The sequence below is a fragment of the Pungitius pungitius genome, chromosome 10 (genome assembly GCF_949316345.1).
Source record: "Pungitius pungitius chromosome 10, fPunPun2.1, whole genome shotgun sequence".
In the NCBI taxonomy this organism is placed as follows: Eukaryota; Metazoa; Chordata; class Actinopteri; order Perciformes; family Gasterosteidae; genus Pungitius; species Pungitius pungitius.
In genome coordinates, this window is record NC_084909.1 from 7059987 (window position 1) to 7076804 (window position 16818).

General features: G+C 44.9%; 2 protein-coding genes across 2 annotated transcripts in view; one reads left to right on the forward strand and one right to left on the reverse strand.

Moving 5' to 3' along the window:
* zgc:172182 (coiled-coil domain-containing protein 89) overlaps positions 1-1617 on the reverse strand; it is a 2270-nt gene extending 653 nt beyond the window's left edge. The window contains exons 1-3 of the mRNA XM_062564893.1: positions 1516-1617; positions 1013-1250; positions 140-613 (exon numbers count right to left, since the gene is read on the reverse strand). Of these exons, the coding sequence (XP_062420877.1) occupies positions 140-613; positions 1013-1250; positions 1516-1617 (814 nt within the window). The remainder of the gene's footprint in view (positions 1-139; positions 614-1012; positions 1251-1515) is intronic.
* lrp2a (low density lipoprotein receptor-related protein 2a) overlaps positions 1598-16818 on the forward strand; it is a 40636-nt gene continuing 25415 nt past the window's right edge. The window contains exons 1-24 of the mRNA XM_037488080.2: positions 1598-1791; positions 6436-6543; positions 6952-7074; positions 7314-7430; positions 7836-7946; positions 8078-8191; positions 8283-8399; positions 8878-9021; positions 9121-9240; positions 9384-9512; positions 9947-10116; positions 11348-11571; positions 11957-12163; positions 12325-12527; positions 12716-12856; positions 13055-13258; positions 13842-14034; positions 14214-14339; positions 14474-14604; positions 14791-14928; positions 15019-15300; positions 15424-15663; positions 15956-16075; positions 16581-16697. Of these exons, the coding sequence (XP_037343977.2) occupies positions 1722-1791; positions 6436-6543; positions 6952-7074; positions 7314-7430; positions 7836-7946; positions 8078-8191; positions 8283-8399; positions 8878-9021; positions 9121-9240; positions 9384-9512; positions 9947-10116; positions 11348-11571; positions 11957-12163; positions 12325-12527; positions 12716-12856; positions 13055-13258; positions 13842-14034; positions 14214-14339; positions 14474-14604; positions 14791-14928; positions 15019-15300; positions 15424-15663; positions 15956-16075; positions 16581-16697 (3649 nt within the window). The 5' untranslated portion in view covers positions 1598-1721. The remainder of the gene's footprint in view (positions 1792-6435; positions 6544-6951; positions 7075-7313; positions 7431-7835; positions 7947-8077; positions 8192-8282; positions 8400-8877; positions 9022-9120; positions 9241-9383; positions 9513-9946; positions 10117-11347; positions 11572-11956; positions 12164-12324; positions 12528-12715; positions 12857-13054; positions 13259-13841; positions 14035-14213; positions 14340-14473; positions 14605-14790; positions 14929-15018; positions 15301-15423; positions 15664-15955; positions 16076-16580; positions 16698-16818) is intronic.

Consider the following 16818-nt stretch of genomic DNA (forward strand, 5'->3'; position numbering starts at 1 on the left):
TACTCATATTTAATATAGTTGAATGTTGGCAATCTTACTGGATAAATAACTTAGATGAAAAGATACATAATAATAGCAGTTGATTCAGTATTAGTGGATCAAGCAATATATTGACTTTCAGCATTGACTCGTTTTTCTTACCGATATTCATTTTCCTTATTTGTCTGTTTCTCTGTCAGCTTTTTGATTTCTTGCTTCAGTTTTTGAACAAGCAGTTCTTTATCATGTAATTTCTGTGAGAAAAGAGTTTCATTTTCCAACTGCAGCTGTTTGTTTTCCATCTTCAACTTGCAGTTCTGCTCTTTGTGGTCATTCATGAAAGCAATAATTGCCTGATTGTTGGCAGCTAAATCCATAAACCTCTTCTCCAACAGCTCTCCTCTCTTTCTTTCACCGTCGAGTTCTTTGTGGTGTTCGGCCACTCGTCCCTCCAGGTCTGCGTTGAGTGCTTGCAGGGCTTGACTCCTAAGAAGCACCTCGTCTGCTCTCTGTTTCAACATGACAATCAGACTGGACTGTTCATCTATTCTGGATCTCAGCATCCCAGTCTCCTTTGCTCCCTCCGTAGAAGGCAGCAAAGTGTCCCCAGTGACTGCCAAGGGCCGTCCGTATGCTGGGAACCCGCGGGGAAATAAAATCACATTGTTAAAACATTTAAGATGATACATCAAAGGGAATTGTCATAATTAAATATGACATTTATACTCGAGAAACCAAATAACATTATAGAACTTCATCTGTAATTTGTTTTACTTGTTTGACGCCAATACATGAACGCTTGATTGAAGGGCGTTGGGCAGCAAAATAAATAAATAAATGAATACATTTTAGCAGGGTCAATCGGTGGGTTTAAGTTTGGAAAGCACCATCATTCCCTGTTGCGTGGCGCAAGTAACACATGCATTCATTTCAAGTGTATTAAGGAGGCGGTGAGATAGTAGTGTGGCCTAAACGTTGACACGTGACCACCTTTACCAAAGCGTTGCGGCCGTCATCGATAATCCGTACGCACCTCCGCCATGCTGTCCCCCACCTCGCCCACGTGTCCCGCATTCGTCGGTGGAGTCGCCATAACGAGTTTTTTTTTTAGTTTTGCAAAACACGTCGTTTTCTTTTCGCTTTACAGGTTCTTCCAAGTGTCCGTTGCTCGGTCGCCAATGGCAACGTGGTTTAAATCCACCGCTGGGATTCGCCGTGCGGGCGAAGACCCGTCGTGCGGGAGCCGGCCGCCTGGTGGCGCTGTGGGGCTTCTGGTCAGGAGGAGGTGGTGCTCAAAGCGCTATTACTGTTATCACCCCCCTTCGGTCCTTCTTAATAAGTTTTACTTCATCGTTTTTTTTTTCTTCTTCTCTCGCTGCATTTTAGTTCCTCCCTTTCATACTTTTTAAAATGCTGTTTTATTGACTGGCTCTTTTTTCCATCAATTTATACTAATATGTACTTGTACGTCTAAGGCTACGTTCAGCTTGGTGTGGTAACGGGCCTCGAACCGCAGACACGAGGATCAGATCGGACCTGCGTGGCATTATGCAGATTCCAGGGCCGCAGGGGTTTATCCGCGGGGCCCGGGCCGCGGGGGGAGCGGCCCTGGCGGCCTTTGTCCACGCCCCTTTTCATCAACTAGCGGGCCAAGAAAGACGGACAGAAGAAAGCGACAGCATCCCGGCCCGAGTCCCTGCAGCTCCTCCATCTGCACAGCGGAGCTGGACGGACCAGCCAGAATGTGGAGAGCACTGCTACTTCAGCTCTTTCTCGTCTTCGTGTGCTGTGTTAGATGGAGCCGTTCTGAAGGTAAGAAGTGGGATTTTTTTTGTTTCTTGTCCCCCCCCCCCCTCTTTTTTGTGTCTTTCACCAACAGGCTGTCAGCTGAATGATTTATTGAGGACCTGCAGAGCTGTTGTGCTGCTAGTGAATCACTCAGTGCACTTGTTGCTCATCAAAACAAACCAGCCACAGGGCAGGGGAGTTTGAATTGTTCCTGGATTGAAATGCTGCTGAATTTAAAATCAATGAAGTAACCATCCAATTAGTAACACAAGTTTGATGAGGAGAAAACCCTTGATGGTAGTTTAAAAAGCAGTTATAAGCGGTTATAATGAAACTACACGATCATCACCAGTCATTTTGATGTGGTTTACAAGGTGATGTTGTTCCGGCTCGAGAAGCTAAACGTTTTTGCCACATAGTATTACTTTAACGGTTGAGCACAAAGCCTCCCTCAGACAGATTGGAAGTTCTCTTGAGGAACTTTTGCCTGAGCTGTGCTGTTGCTAGGTAACAGAAAAAGAGCATGTGACTCACAGACAATCTGCGAGGACTGAAAGCCGCTGGTACAAATCTCATTCCGTTGAGCAGATTTTAATTGTCGAACCACCACTGATTTGAGTTCAATTCCAGCTCGAGGAGGAACCTTGTTTTCTCAGGTTAGACGCAGACGGACAAAATGCTGCCGTTGTGCTCTTTATACACGACAGCCTTGTGTTTGTCTCCTGTGTTGCAGCCCTGCTAGTTCCTACGTCTCAAATCGTAATCTGCTTTCTTTTTGCTCAACCCTTAGTATGTAAGCTCCTTAGTGTGAATCAAGCAACTAATTACACTGCAGCTGCTGCAGAATGAAACCAGTTAAGTGAAAAAACGTACAAAGACTAAGGTCACAGTTATGAGCTTTCTGTCTTTCTTCCTTTTTTATTTTTAGATCTTGGTGCTAGATTTATTTCCTCACTTGCTAAAAGACTCAAATCAAACCAAAAGGGGCGGACTGTATGTGGCAAAAGAGAACACTTTGAATCCCAGCAGTCGCAGTAGGCCCACTTGTAGCTAACCTTTGCGGGTGACAAATCATGTGTACAAAATGATGACTGCACTAAAACGTCAGATCCCCAGTTGACTTGGTCAGCATGTTCAGGGTGATCATCAGCCAGGATTTGTTGTCATATGCTGACACAGATGTTTCATTGCAATTCCAAAAAATAAATGATCTTTGATCTGAATTCAAGTTAATATCTATTCCAAGTGCTTGACATCTACCGGTCTGGACCACTTTATTTGTATAGTTTTAAAACCAGAGAACAGGATAATTTCTCTAATCTCCGCTTCAGCCGCCACAAGAATCCTTTAGTTTGATAATTGTTTCTGCATGACCTTGTGTAACACATTATCCAGCTGATGGGGCTTGATATTCTGTTGCAGAATGCTTACGCTGGCATTAATAGCTAATTTGACAGTGAGAGTTAGTCATTTTTGCTGTTCTGGACAGTTTGTTTGACTAAATGAAGTTGTTTACTTCAGGAAATCATTTGCTGGGGTAATCTTAATAGCGTATTAACTGCACAGTAAGAACTTTGGTGGTGTTAGAAATTAAGATTTTATTTATATCACTATCAAAAGCAGACATGTTTGTCCTGCTTGTGTTTTGGTCAGGTGTGGGGTTTGGTCCGTATTTTCTTTTAAATCACCTCACTCAATCTATCTTTAGTTTAAGTCTATAATAGCTATCGCGTCCAAACTATGCGAGAGTCACAAACTTGGCCGGCACATGCAAGTTAAACCTCACGCATGCCGCCTTTTTTCCGGTAAAAGAGCCTAAATCCGGGTGCAACACTTGGACAATAGGAACACAGTTGGCACAGACCGAGGGCAAATCCCTTTTCTCCCCACAGCGTTCACGGTCTACCTTACAGACGCGTTTATGATGGAGTTCAGCCTAAAAACAAGTTGTCCAAGAGGCTCTGTCATTGTATGGTGACAACTTAATTTATGATTCTTTTCACTCGCTGCTCTTGTTAAGGCGCGTACAAAAAAAAAAAAAAAAAATCATGTTGAGTATTCCTTCAAATCTAAGCAGGCCCGAGGCTTTATTCCACAGTCTATTTATTCCTCCCTTCTGCTCCCGTTGCCCAGGCCCCTCCGTTTTTCACTGTTTTGTGTGCAGCCAGTAGGAGCCGAAGTCACTTGTTTGGCAATTGACTGCATTCTGCTGCATTGATTTCCATATGAAACAGGCAGCGGCACTCCGCTCTGACAGCACGGATGGGTCCGGCGTTTCATGCTGCCAGCGGACGTTTTTCTCCACTTCTGTTTTTTCTTCCCCCCCCCCCCCCCCCAAACGCATTCACTGAGTGTGTGGAGCGCCGCGCCAAAACAAGCTTTCAGGCGCCCCACGTGACAAGAAAGAGACGTGTCAGCGGCCGTGGACAGGTGTTATCTTAATGGGTGGCCGTGAAAGGGGAGCTTATGTCCCACTTTTGTTTTACTTATCGCAGGAAGTAAGCTTTACTGTACTCTCCTTTCCGCTGAGTGGTTTTTAGGGTGACACTTCCAGTTATGAGTTTGCATCCCTGCCGGCACCTCTTTTGTGCTATTGTAAATTCACAGCGGGGTTTAAGGCCTATGAAGGGCTTCATTCTAATGAAAATTCCTCCATTACTCTTCTTTGTTGGGCAATAGTAGGGCGTCCTTATCTTCCTGGATGGATAGTGCGGTGCTCTCTCCTGCTGTGGGTTTAAGTTGCTAATTAGGAAAGACGAGTCGAGAAAGAAGGAAAAGGAAAACATTAAATCACATGAAAACACTTGAACAAAAAGCACTGTTTCAGATTATACCCTCTTAACAGCAAATGTTCCACTGTTTACCCTGGCTTTTACCTTCTTGAACAATGGTTTGAAACTGGGAAATTGTGACTTTATGTGAATGACAAAAATTTGAGGATTAGGGAAAAGCTACAAAGAAGAAGTTCTTTCTCAGAATGTAAGAAGAAGCCTCGCGTAAAATCGTGCCATTGAAAGGTTCAGCCTCAGTGTATCTGTCACCTTTCCCAGAAGTGATACTGTCAGGAAACACTGGGTGCATTTGAAAGCGTCCAGCAGATTGGTTTCTCCTTGACATACGTGGTTTTAAGTTATCAACCAAGGTCTGTCTACACTGTATAACCATCTTGATCTGTTCCCAAGCACATTTAGACGGGTCTATTCCATTCATTTGTTTAGCGAATCAATTCATTCAATTAAATTAAATAAACTGTGTGCACCTGCACAAAGAGTAGTGTTGTCTGGACAGACAAGACTTTAATGTATTGAATCCCCCCCCGTCATTGTTGAGTGAAATATTGTGTCTTCTGATTAAATAGTTTAGCATCTCTGAGCAGTTTGTACATTGTATGCAATCCTGCTGCCGTGCTATAGATGAGGCTGAAATCTCCGGGATCACTGCCTTGCAACAAAGGCTCCCTTTGAGAAGATTGTGAGCAATCTTATCATTAGTAAACTGAGCAGGAAAAAAAAAGGAAGGAGTTAAATATGCAGCTTGTTTCGCTGGGTTGATCGTGGAGCTGTTTGCTGTTTTGCCGGCTAATTTATGTGGGACGGATTCCTGATGTATTAAAAGACACCGAATCCGCAACTGTTGTATAAGTGATCCACTTGTAGAGAACATACAGACATGATAAATCTCCTCAGCCTATAGGTTTGCAGGTGTGAGAATACATTTTTTGAACTTTAACACATTATATTTTGTGCCCAGCTATACTGTATAGCGATGCATTTGTTTGTAATTCCTAAACTATATTAACTTAAAGCTGTCATAGCGGAACAGTTGCACAATAGCTAATAGGTGCACTGCAAGATATCGTTTAACTAACCCCAATGTCTTGTGTAGCTTCAGGAAGCCTTTTAGTTAAGAAGGAAGAGATTTTCCAAAATGCTGGATAAGACAGGACAGAGCCAGCCCACCAATCACCACCCCGGAGCCCTTCTCACAAAGAATTTGGCTTGAAATGGTTACTGTACCACCCAGTACCACTATTTATCCCAATTACACGTCAGACTGGACAGGAACCGCATGCACCATAAATCATGCTGTCAGAGAGACAATCAGAATTGCGCGGCTCTGATGGAGTGCTCTGCCACTGAACTATGCTGCCGGGATCTATCTCTTTCTGGGAAACGTCGGGGAAGGTAGAGCGGTGGTACCTTATCTCTACAGATGCCACTCAGTGGGAACATCAAAAGGAGGCTCGGGATGAGTGCGGAGAAGATTGTGCAGCTGTCAGAGGGGGGGGGGGGGGGGGCGGCTGGCACGCTTGTCTCCAAGGCTTGTCAATGATGTTAACAACGCGCTTCATCGGGGGAGGGCATCCCTTACCCCCTCACGCCCGGTTAAAAAAAAAGTGTGGAATGTGTTTAAGAATTTATCAATGATTGTTTTTTTTTCATTCGTTTTTTAAATGTTTTTTCCCCAACAACCAAACAAGATTTGCAGAATGAAACTCTATGGACGTGATTGAATATGAATAAGAACATTGATAGTAATAATAATAACATTGTAATCAACATTACAATTGCAAACACATGGATGGATAACTGGATAAAAGTTATTATTGCAGCTAAGAAAAGGCTTTAAACGTAGCACTGAATCATGTCGAATTCTGACTGTGCTCAGGATGTGAGTTGGGGCAGTTCCGCTGCGCGACAGGTCGATGTGTACCAGGCGACTGGCACTGCGACGGCGCGGCCGACTGTGAGGATGACTCTGATGAACACGACTGCCGTGAGTTTCTCATTTTATTACGCCGTGGGTCATGACGGCACCTGAGAGATATTTAGTGTAGCGCTCCTTGGATATGTCGTTCCAATCAATGGTGGAACGCTCATTCGGGTCTTTTTTGTCAATTTAAAAAAGTTAATGCTCTTTAAATTGAACCTATAATAGTGCATCCATCATATTTTACAAGCTGATTTTATGTTTTTTGTGTAAAATCTTAAGCTGTGAGGTAAAAAGGGTAAGTAAAGTAATTTAGTGCTGTAAAATATTGTCAAATATAAAACGGCCCAAGATTTCTGCATGCACTTGGTGTAGCAGAAGGATACACTAACATAGCATGAAAATACATACGCTTTCCACTGATGGATTACGGTCAACTGTAAATAATGAAATGCTCTGTGTGTATTCCCACAGCTCAGGTACCATGTGAACAAGGCCATTTTGCATGTTTGAGTGACGGCGAGTGTATTCCCGTTGTGTGGGTGTGTGATGACGAGGAGGACTGTGAGGATGGCTCAGACGAGAGGCAGCACTGCAGTAAGTACCATTGACATCATTAGAAATCCCTCAGGGCGTCACAAGTGTTTTACAGAAAATATCAAACCCATCAATCCAATTGTATAACAATTCCATCTTTTCCTATATTTTTGGCAACGGGTTTGTCAGAGTCAGCGAATTAGACTCCAAACTAAGAACCTTCATCTTCATGACAAGGAGATACGAGTTCAAGTGCATGTACAAACTATGTGAATAAAACCTCTCCAATCCGCCCCCAGCTGGAAGGACGTGCACCAGTGGGCAGTTCAGCTGTGGCAACGGGGCTTGCATCCCAGGAGAATACCGCTGTGACCGCCTGGCAGACTGCTCAGACGGCTCTGATGAGAGAGACTGCCGTAAGTTTGAGGGGTGGTTTTCCTTCTTTTTTTCTTCTATTTCTGCGGCATTTTAATCAATTTGTAAAGATTAAGAGGCTCGCTGACTGACAGAACGAGCCACAATATGCTTCTTGTTGTCAGAGGTTGATTGCAGATTCCTCGGTGGATTAGTCAAGGTGAAGTTCAGGCGCTATGCTATTATTGTGCCGACATGGTAAACTCACAGCACTGCACACTGTGGTAATCTCACAATGGCATAAAGAATGCCGCGGCGACTGCTGTTGTTATGGTGAAGGCGTTACATTTTCAGCTCTTATCCCTCCCATTCACTGAGCTTTTCACGTTTTAAAAGCTAAAACCGTGCAGAGTTTTAAGGGTCATGTGATTGCTTCTCGCATCCCTGATTATGATTTTCTCTTTCAGATTACCCCGAGTGTACAGAGCTGAGGTGTGCCAATGGGGCCTGCTACAACCGGACCCAGAAATGTGACCAGATACTTGACTGCCGTGATGGTTCTGATGAGGCAAATTGCAGTAAGAAGCCTCATTGCCTAACTTGCAACTTGCATTGTTGATCATGGTTAAAATAAAATATGCTAGAATCATCATAGACATCATCACCAACACGATATTTTTGTCTTTTTTTCTTGTGTTTTTTTTTTTAGCACAGCGCTGCAACACGGGACTGTTTGCTTGTCACAACGGGCTGTGTATCCCTCAACGCTACGTCTGTGACCATGACGATGACTGCGGGGACCGAAGTGATGAGCTAAACTGCAGTATGTGGCCTGTGTCTTTGTAGCATCTCGTCTTTTTTAATCAAACCTCCCTGTGTGCCTCTGATCTTGATATTCTCCACTTCCCCGACAGCATATCCCACATGTAGAGGGAACTACTTTACCTGCCCTACTGGCCGCTGTATACACCAAATCTGGGTTTGTGATGGAGAGGATGACTGTGAGGACAATGCAGATGAAAAAGGCTGTGGTAGGTGCCATAAATTACGCTAATTGTTGCTGGAAAAGGCCAGAAACATTCATGTTTAAAGAACACAAAACTATGAAGCAACTCATGCTCTTTGTGTGAACCTGATTCATTCCAGTCGGCATGGTTTGTTGGGGCAAGACGCTCTCTCTGTGCTCCTTTAAGTGTGTTATTCAAATGCCCCTTTGTGGCACAAGATCACGCAGCCCCCCCAAAGGGCTTTAGAATTCCTCCACATGGGAAGAGTGTGTGTTTTTAGAGGATGGCCTGCAGAAGCCCCCTGAGCCCCCATGTGACCCCCTCAAAGCTCCACTCCCCTGTGTCGATTTAAAGTGACAGTCATTTCCCTGAAAATAATGACCAGGTCGCAATTTTCCCTTTAGATCAGCAGCACATACTTTTCCCACTAAAACTCTGTGCTGTGCTTCCCCTTTTCTATGTGTAAACCTGCACGGATGAAGATGAATTGTAATTTCTGCAGATAATGTAGCGCGGGAGTGTTACCCGGGAGAATGGCCCTGTCCGTCCTCTGGCCTGTGCATACCCATCGATCGGCTCTGTGACGGAACGGCTCACTGCCCCGAGGGGGAGGACGAGACCAACACCACCGTCGGGCGCAACTGCGGTTAGCACCAACACAACCTGCGTCAGCGTCACATTGGGACGCCTAATGTTAAAGAGACCTGGCGATTCAAGCGTAATCATTCATGGTTTCTGTGTTCAGGCATCTGGAGATGTGCCTCTTTGAGCTGTGAGCATCGCTGCCATGCTTCCCCCAACGGAGGCACCTGCTTTTGTCCTCCTGGATACATTGTCAGCAGCAACGACAGTCGCTCATGTATAGGTACTTATCCTTAACTGACCTTACACGGAACCTATGCGCAATACACATGACACCTGCTGCTGTCATTCGGACTCAGAAGTGCAGCACACACTTTCGTTACTAATCGTTATCTGCTGTGGTTTTGATTTTTTCTCATCCTGAAGACTTTGATGACTGTTCGATGTGGGGCGTGTGTGACCAGCTGTGCGAGGATCGCGCCGGCTCCCACCGCTGCAGCTGTCGAGAGGGCTACACCCTGGAGCAGCACCGCCACTGCCGAGCCGACGTCTCAAGTGAGCGTCATTTCCACTCTGTCCGAAACAGATCCTCTCATCTGTATCTTCCGGGTTTTACACGTGTGAATGATTCAACTAAATAAGCGTTTGCCCCCCTTTCCTGTTTGCCCATGAGTGTCGACACGTCCTTCTGGTGCATTGTTGCGGAGCGAAAGCTGTTTTAGTTACTCTCCTGCCTTTGTGGAAGCGTGTTGACTCAGAGACGGACCTCTGAGCCTTGTAGCTTTAGTGAGTGAGTGTGGAGGAATAGTAGCCAGCAAGTACTCTAACTTCATTGATCTTGGTCAGGGGTTTGAAATAATGCGCTGTGTTACGTTAAAACCAAACTGATTTGACAATTCAGGCTCTGCTTGCTAACTTTTTTCTTCTTTTCTTCTTTATGTTGTGTTTTCTAACATGTTGCATTTTGTTTGTCACTTGTTGTACTGCAGCTGGAGTCCCTTCCTTGCTTTTTTCTAATGGCAGAGACCTGCTAATAGGTGACATTCATGGCAACAGTCAGCGCACCTTGGTTCCTTCACAGAACCGAGGGGTCGCAGTGGGAGTGGACTTCCATTATAATCTAAATAGGATATTCTGGACTGATACCATTCAGAATAAGGTATTTTTCAAATCTAATATCCATATTCATGCTATATGTACTTAACTTCAGTGTGTTTCTCAGAGCATTACATAGATGAATATTGTTATGCCGGGGTAAGAGATCACCGGAATAGACCTGGTTTTGTTTGAGGAAATAGACTTGAGCTGCAGAATGAAATTCTTTCAGTTATCCTATAAAATATCAGCAATGTTGATACTATAATAATGGGATAGCTGTCGGCTCCGTTGCGGCTGGGTTATAATGAAGGGAAGCAGTGGAATGGAATCCAAAAGGCCTAATCTTGAAACCTGTCCGATAGGCCGGTATGATGCTCACATACCAAGGTGCAATTTTTGTAACTCGATCTTGTTAGAAGTAATCACGCTGTATTTACTTTCAGTGGCACTGTCCATCTATATAAATTCTTTGGCAGTGTAAAAAGTCTTTGTCTGCCCGTGCTTTGGCTCCTTAATGGTTTGAACTGAAGCCACCGTCCATCTGTGCATATCACCTGCCTCCATGGCAGCATGTCAAACCAAAAGTAGGGAGAGCACAAACAGGGCATGTGAATGCAACCAGAAAGGTTAAACTATCAGGCTATTTCCACATCTTCAGTTTCTCTTTAAACAGGTCAGTAGAGAACCCTGCTTTTTAGATGTATGGATCTTGTTTCAAAAGAGGCAGAGCTGCTAAGAGAAATACCCCCCGAACCAGCTGCATGGTGCCAAGGTTTCCACTGCGAGAACCGAGTGACATCGCAGTATTGGTAGAGTGGCAGGTTCAGAAAATCAAGTTACAGGCTTCTCAGACATAAAATGACAGAATCTTCAGAGAGGCAAACAAATAATCTCTCTCTACTTTTCTAAATGTCAATTGTAGCTAAACATTCATGCCTGTAACAGTGCATCTTAATATAATACTCACATTGCCATATGTTTGCTGAAATAGTTTATTTTAGCTGTAATTGCGTCTCCTGTTTGTCCGTTGAAGCTTTTGAAGGACGCCTACTTGATTTGTCTGAGTTGAGCAACCAGAACCTGAAGCATGATAACGCAACATTGGAGTAATGTCTATCTGAGAAGAAGATGACGTTTTTCTTCCTATTTCTCTGTTGTCATACGAGCTTCTTCTTGCTCTGTCGAGTTTTATGATAATAACACTTGCAACGTACTAAAAATGCCCTTGAGATCTCGAAGCAGCGACCACCTGCGAGCTCATTTCTTCCAACAATGCCGTCTTTTGTGTACAGGTGTTTTCTGTGGATATGGACGGTTCCAATATGCGGGTGGTTTTAAATGTCTCAGTTGACTACCCTGAGAACTTAGCGGTGGATTGGGTGAACAATAAACTGTATGTGGTGGAGACCAGCGTCAACAGGATCGACTTGGTTGACTTTGATGGAAGTAACCGGGTCACACTCATCACCGAAAACCTTGGTAACCCTAGAGGACTGGCGCTGGACCCCACCGTCGGGTAAGCACGTCTCCCAGTCTCCATCCATTCATCTATCAACCCCTTCCCAAACCCCACATACAGTATCTGCCGTGCTCCATTGGCGTGGAATAATGGGGTGTGTGTACGAGATTAGCAGATTGCCCTGGGCGGATTAGTGAGGAGCAATGTTAGTGATGACCCTCATTGTAATCCAATAGTATGGCTCAAGGAGGGGGTGGGGGGGGGGGGGGGGGAGCCAGGTGGCTACAGATAAATTGCTTATGGTCAATTCATGTACAGGTCTTTGGGGCGACGCACAGCCACCCACCTCGAAGACATAATGTGATGCCCGACTTTATTGAAAAAAGTAAAAACTCCTACGATGCTCAGACAACTGACCCAGTCATTTAACCTCTCCTCCCAGGTATATGTTCTTCTCAGATTGGGAGGCATTGAACGGACAACCGGGACTGGAGCGTGCCTTTATGGACGGCAGCAACCGCTACGGGATCATCGGGACTAAACTGGGCTGGCCGGCTGGTATCACACTAGACCTTGAAGCCAAGCGCATCTATTGGGTCGACAGTCGCTATGACTACATTGAAACGGCAACATATGATGGTCTTCACAGGTAAATATGCCGTGTGTTATTCCTCCAGAATAACGCATCGTTCTTAGGTCATTTTTAAAAACCAAAGGCAAACGCAAGAGTCCAGGAGTTCTTTAGGGCAAACCAGCAGGTTCATGCATTTATATTCTAAGAGATCAATGTTGTCCACATGTTTTCAATAGAAAAACAGTGGTCCACGGAGGTGCTGCGATCCCACACCCATTTGGCATCAGTCTGTTTGAGCACAATGTCTATTTCACGGACTGGACCAAGATGGCCGTGATGAAAGCCAACAAGTTCACGGACAGCAGTCCTCAAGTTGTGTACAGTACATCGCAGGCTCCACACGGAGTTGCAGTGATACATCGGTTGAAACAGCCAAACGGTAAGGCCCTCAATGAAACTAATGTGTCTTAATCAGAGGCATCCAGTATAATGCAAATGTACCCAGTTCTACCGTGTAAATGCTAGTGTTTCTAAAAAAAAGACCATGAATAGCAACAGTTGAAGAAAATCTGTGTTTCATATAACTGTACCAGCTGAAGGAATTATTTGTTTACTTTTTCTCTCCAGTTCCAAACCCTTGCAGTGTAGACACAGGGGGATGTGAGCAGATCTGTGTTCTGAGTCACAGGAGTGACAACGGAGGACTGGGTTACCGCTGCAAATGTCGCATGGGCTACGACCTTCATGCTGATGGCAAGAGATGTTTCGGTAAGAGAACATTTTTTTCAGTATGTTTCCTTTCCTTTCAAGTCATAACTGTCCACCTAAAGATTTGATAGTTCAATCAATCAATCAATCAATCAAGACTCACCTGTAAGGTTACCCAGAGTTGTGTACATTGCATTTAACCCTTTCTTTTGTTTTACAATGTTTTTGAGACGTGGTCTTCTGATTCCCTTTCTTCAGCTGTGAGGCAGTTCCTGCTGTTCTCCAGCCAGCTGGCCGTGAGAGGGATCCCCTTTAACCTCTCATCTCAGGAGGACATCATGCTACCCGTTACTGGATCCCCTTCCTCCTTTGTCGGGGTGGATTTCAGTGCTGAAGAAGACGCCATCTTCTTCTCTGACACAGCCAAAGATATTATATACAAACAAAAAGTGGACGGGACCGGTGAGCGCCTTCTCTCGCTGAATTGTTCGGAATAGCCTGGAAAATTTCACAGCATAGAAAGAACAACACAAAGAATACGTGGTCTTGTTTGTGGTTGTGTTTTCTCTGTGCTTAAATCAATGGAGCATTTCAGTCCTTGCAGAGATCGCTACCATGTGATCCAGGAAGGCTTATACAGGGAGTTAAGGGAGTGCCTGACGGGGCAGGCTGGTACTATGGGGGAGGGAGCGGGCGGGAATACGGACAGTGGAAAGTTTATCATATAATCAACTTACATCTAAAACCAATGACCTGAAAATGAGTAAGACTATTTAAGGCTATTCAAGAGCGTTTTCCGCCAAGCGGCTTTATTAAAAAAACAGTCACCTAAGCCGCGTGAAGTAGTTACGAGCAGTCACAGCACACACAAAAAAGAAATGACTCACCACTGCTCGGATCAGGGATGTTGTTTTTGGGGCTGCTGTAGTTTTTTCCTGTCCGGTCCACATGGGGGGAAAATGCGAGCTGACAGCCTATTTGTTTAAATGTGTTTCCGCTTTCACCTCTGTGTTAAACGGCGGTGTGACTGCTTTGATGTGCACAGGCAGGGAGGTGCTGGCGGCCAACAGAGTGGATGGAGTGGAGGACCTGGCGTACGACTGGATTTCCAAAAACCTCTACTGGACTGATCCGCGATACAGGAGCATATCTGTAATGAAGCTCGCTGATAAGTCCAGGAGAGCCATCATACAAAACCTCAACAACCCCCGGGCCATCGTGGTGCATCCTCCCATTGGGTAAATCAAAATGATCATACCCTTTAATTTTATTTCATTTAATACTATTTTTAAAGTCCCTTTAAGCAAATATTCACATTTATTTTGTAGGATTCAAACTATACACTAGAAAGAGTTGTACTTTGAACTTTCTTAACAAAATATGACATTGATGCTTGCTGTTTATTTCATTTAAACAGGTATATTTTTTGGACTGACTGGTACCGGCCAGCGAAGATTATGAGAGCTTGGGGTGACGGGTCACATGCTCTGTCTATTGTAAACACTACTCTTGGCTGGCCAAATGGCCTCGCTATTGACTGGGGGTGAGTTAAAACGTCCAATTTCCCCTTGACATTGTTGTCAATCAGTAAATGAAGGTAGCGATGTTTCTTTCGGATCATTTCCAGCATGGTTCACTCATTTTAAACTCTCGCCCCCTACTTTAATCTCCACCCAGCTCCATGCGTCTGTACTGGGTGGATGCCTTCTTCGACAAAATAGAGCACAGCAATTTCGATGGACAGAACCGGCTTTCTCTGGGTCGCATAACCCAGATCTCCCACCCGTTCGGTCTTACCATTTTTGAAGGTAATATGTCCTGGCCTAAACAGCAAGTAAAATAAAGAAAGAGTTCATCTTACTGGCATTGACTTGAACTGTGTTGAATCATTCTTGCTCTAATGAGGCTCATGTCAGAAAAGCGATTACTGTTAGCAGGAGGTGGTGAAAGATCAACCAACTGAGGTCTTGCTCTGTTGCTCCTGTTCTTCGAAGGCTACGCGTATTTCACCGACTGGCGCCTGGGCGGCATTGTGCGTGTGCGCAAGACCGACGGTGGGGAAATGGTCATCATCAGGAGAGGAATCAGCCACATCATGCATGTCAAGTCTTTCAATTCCAACTCTCAGATCGGTCAGTAGCTCTGTTGCCCGCTCTCCTCCCTCTGCGACTCGCCCAGTCACGCGTCCCCGGTGGTCACACTCTGCTCCGTTCCTTCCCAAGGTTCCAACCTGTGCAACAGGCAGACCAATCCCAACGGCGACTGCAGCCACTTCTGCTTTCCGGCCCCTTACTCGCTGAGGGTGTGCGGCTGTCCGTATGGCATGAAGCTGTTGCCCAACCAGCAGACGTGCGTGGAAGACTCGTCCAACGAGCCCCCGACGCTGCAGTGCGGAGCCAATTCCTTCTCCTGCGGCAACAGCAAATGTGTTCCAAACGGTTACAGATGCGACGGCGTGGACGACTGCCACGACAACAGCGACGAAGTCGACTGTGGAATTAACAGTAATGCTTTTTTTTTTTTTTTTTTTTGCTGACTAGAGAACATTTTTGCTAGATCATTGTTTTAGTTTTGTCCAGTCTAATGTTACTATATTTCAAATCAGGATCATAATTTCCTCGTTTCAGACACCACTTGCTCCCCTTCGGCATTCACGTGTGCCAATAAGCACTGCGTGCCTACAGGGTGGCGCTGTGACGGGCAAAACGACTGTTCCGATAACAGCGATGAGTACAACTGCCCTACAGCGATGCCCGAAACGTGCCCTGCCAACCAGTTCACCTGTGCCAACCACCGCTGCATCCCACAAAGCTGGCGCTGTGACACCGATAATGACTGTGGGGACAGTTCAGATGAAGCGGACTGCCGTGAGTACCTTGTATACAGTGGTCTACCCTTTGGAAATCATTGGAATTATAATTATAATCAACTTTGCAAGGAGATATGACGGAGAAGACTTTAATGGACAGATTTGAAAGAAAAGGTTCATTATAAAAACTCTCCGGTCAATTGGGTTGCACAGTACGCAGTGTACAAAAACACACAGTGCCTCTGCCTGTACACATGGTTGATACTTACCATACTGTATCTTTACAGTATATTGGGCTTTGGTTAAGAAACATTTAATATGGACTCCAATTGTTTCATTTGCGTCGACAGATCTGAGAGGTACATGCAATCCAGGGCAGTTTCAGTGTCCTGACCACCGTTGTATAGGTCCAAACTATGTCTGTGACGGGGACCGGGACTGTGTGGATGGGGCGGACGAGCAGGGATGCAGTGAGTACTTTGCTGGATTACTGTTTTCTCAAAAACGTGCTTATCATTGCTCATCTGGTCCTTACTTGAAAGATCTATAATGTTTTTTTTTCAAGTGTGTAATAGCGGTATTTATAAAACTAATGTAAGTAGTAGTTGATCAGAGCTATTTCTATCTAGTCTCATGATGACTACTTAGCACCTAATTCCAAACTTGCTTCAACCCAGCCTCTTACTTTGAGATTTTTATGAATTGGAAATTCATCTGGCACTTCCCAATGAAGAATGAGTTCATTTGTTCAGTCATTCATGCATTCATTCAGCAACGGCGTGTCGGCACGAGTTCAACGTGCTCGATAAGTTCTAGAGGTCAACTGAATGCTCTGTAAGATTCAACCAGCATTTGCTAAGCCTCTTAGTTTATTGATCTCATTACTCGAGTTGCGCAACGATGGAGCTCAGCATACATACAAAACTGCGCAAATACTGAATATCAGGTTTAACATACTCAACTGAATTCTTTCAGTTTACAACTGCACCGGGAATGAATTCAAGTGCTCCAGCGGTCACCAGTGCATCAACTCCTACTACCGCTGTGATGGAGTCTTTGACTGCAGCGATCGATCAGATGAACAACGCTGTCGTAAGTATTAAAGAAGTGCCTCGTATCACCGAACCATCACTCAGTCCCGCACAATCATGTGTACATTCTCCCACATTTTGGACTGTTCTGTCATGCTGTTTGTGCTGTTTATCCCACTACT